The sequence below is a fragment of the Gekko japonicus genome, unplaced genomic scaffold (assembly GCF_001447785.1).
Source record: "Gekko japonicus isolate JY-2015 unplaced genomic scaffold, Gekko_japonicus_V1.1 scaffold14037, whole genome shotgun sequence".
Lineage (NCBI taxonomy): Eukaryota > Metazoa > Chordata > Lepidosauria > Squamata > Gekkonidae > Gekko > Gekko japonicus.
This window is the reverse complement of record NW_015210913.1, coordinates 1-2,622: the sequence shown is the minus strand read 5'-3', so window position 1 is coordinate 2,622 and position 2,622 is coordinate 1. Positions and strand designations below refer to the sequence as shown.

At 43.7% G+C, this 2,622-nt stretch overlaps 1 protein-coding gene across 1 annotated transcript; it reads left to right on the top strand.

Annotated features, from left to right (window-relative positions):
- Positions 1-712: 712 nt before the first annotated feature.
- On the top strand, positions 713-2,140 carry LOC107125115 (ephrin type-B receptor 5-like; the record flags this gene model as incomplete). Its single annotated transcript, XM_015428573.1, has 3 exons — positions 713-928; positions 1,660-1,809; positions 1,947-2,140. Coding segments are annotated over 3 exons (560 nt in total), but the record flags the coding sequence as incomplete, so codon positions are not given.
- Positions 2,141-2,622: the final 482 nt, after the last annotated feature.

The following is a 2,622-nucleotide window of genomic DNA, read 5'->3' as shown; positions in this document are numbered from 1 at the left end:
CTTCTCATCTTCCACAGTGAAGACGGGGGAAAAATGCATTCCGCCTCTCAGCCATTTCCCTATCATCCTTCAGTACTCCTTTTACCCCTTGGTCATCCAAGGGCCCCACTGCCTCCCTGGCTGGTTTCCTGCTTCTAATGTATTTGAAGAAAGTTTTATTGTTGGTCTTTGTGTTTTTCACAATATGCTCCTCATATTCCCTTTTTGCCTGCCTGAACACAGACTTGCATTTTATTTGCCTCAGCCTGTGTTCCCTTTTCTCAACCTCACTGAGACTAGCTTTCCTTGCACTTTGGATTTTGCTTGCATTTCTTTTCCAGTACTTTACTTTACCTTCTTCAGGTGTCGGGTTAGTCGTAGTTCCTACAGAGGTCATCCATCTGCAACTGAGCTGTCCCACTTCTGCTCCGCTAGCAGAGGGACTTCCCTTTGATGGGAGGAGCCTTCCCCTGATGCAAGATGATCTTGTGTTTTAGAAGGTTCCTTCCTTGGCTAAATGGACCAGAGGTGTGGGATACAACCCACTCTCCAACTAGCTTTGTTTGCCTTCTTGGTCTTATTCCTGAGGTCAATCTCACATGAAGCTGTCACAGTGCCCTTCTCCATCCTGCTGTTCTGTGGGTATCAATGAGTGATAGAAATCGGTGGTAGAAATCAGTCCTTGCCCATCTTTGGCTGAGTCTTGAATCTTTCGTGTGTCTGCCCTTTGCAGCAAAAGGAAGGGCAGTTCAGCGTGCTGCAGCTGGTGGGAATGCTGCGGGGGATAGCAGCCGGCATGCGCTACCTTTCGGACATGAATTACGTCCACCGAGATCTGGCTGCCCGAAATATCCTGGTCAACAGCAACCTGGTTTGCAAGGTGTCCGATTTTGGATTGTCGCGGTTCTTGGAGGACGACGCCTCAAACCCTACTTACACAGGAGCCTTGGTGAGTGTTTGAGGATCAGGTTCTGTGGATGGAATAGAAGAGAAATAGAAACTGTTGAGCACGTACTCTTACACTGTAAATTGTTAAATGACATTCGAGTGGAATTTATAGAAGCCCCCCTTATGTTGGTAGCAGGCCAATCGGATAGAATCAAGGTACAATTTCTCCTTGCTTCACGAGATCCGGAGATCATTGAACTGACCGCTAAGTTTCTCCATTGTTTTATAAAACGGAAGAGTGACCCTGATCATATTAATGATTCTTCTTCAATACAATATTAAAAAAAACATATTAATGATTCTTAATTTATAAGTCTAAAAACTTAAGTTTAAAAGTTTAGAATGCCAATTTATTTTTTGATTCAGGCATCTTTTGTATGGTCAAATCTAGCTTGTGACAACTTGAGTTAGGCCTGACATAGCCACGACTATCTATTTTATAATTTCTTTTGGATTGTATTATTGGGAAATGCTTCTAATATTGTATGCCAATAAAAGGTATTTGAATTTGAAATTTGAGTGTTTGAGGAAAGTGAACGCACTACCAAACTTACTCAGCCTCTGTTGGAACGGTACGTCGGTCACCGATTGAAACCAGTGACCACTAATATGACTGCAGCACACTGGTTTTGAGTTTGTGAGCTATGGTTCTTAGATCTCTTTTCTGGCCCTGTCCTTTTTTTTTTTAATTCTTTATATTTCTGTTCTTTCTCTCTCTTTTTCACTCTCTAGGGTGGCAAGATCCCGATTCGCTGGACAGCCCCAGAAGCTATCCAGTATCGCAAATTCACATCCTCCAGTGACGTGTGGAGCTATGGCATTGTGATGTGGGAGGTCATGTCTTACGGCGAAAGACCCTATTGGGACATGTCAAATCAAGATGTGAGTCCTAGTATGAAAGCAGTCCCTATCCACCCACCCCGTTTTCTTGTGTTTTGAACAAAACCTGCTGTTGGAGGACTCTGATGAATGCCTGAGATAAAACGCGTCATTCTGACTCATGTCTTCAATCCTTCTAGGTTATTAACGCTATCGACCAGGATTATCGGCTGCCACCTCCCCCGGACTGCCCCACTGTCTTGCACTTGCTGATGCTGGACTGCTGGCAGAAGGAACGGGTCCAGAGGCCCAAATTTGAGCAGATTGTTAACGCCTTGGACAAGATGATCCGCAAGCCATCCGCCCTCAAAGCCACGGGCACAGGGAACAGCAGGTGGGATGGGGGTAATGGGAAAGTAGACCGAGGGGCGTTGAGTTTCGGGCTTCTCCTGCAAACAGAAAGGGATGAGGGAGGGCTGTGGATCTGAAGGCAGAGAAAGAGACTTCTGTCTGCCTCATGGATTCTGCTACCTACTTCTTACTTGCTTTTTGGTTTATGGATGTGTTTAAAGTGTCCAGTTTTTAAGCAGAACTGGGACAGCCTGTGCGAGGGATTTGAAATGCCTTTCTTTTTAATTCGTTTAAAAAAAAATATTATCATTATTTTTGTTTTAATAAATTATTTGTTTGTTTATATGATGTTAGTTTATTCTTTTTGCAAGCCTCCCCGGTGGCCTTTTTTAAAAAGGAGAAGGGTGGGGCACAGCTCTTAACATAAATACTGTAGCCAGAAGTGGTATTCTCGTAAGAAGTCCAGAATACGCACATGACATATACGATCAAATATATATATATATTGTGCAATTTGCTTTTTGC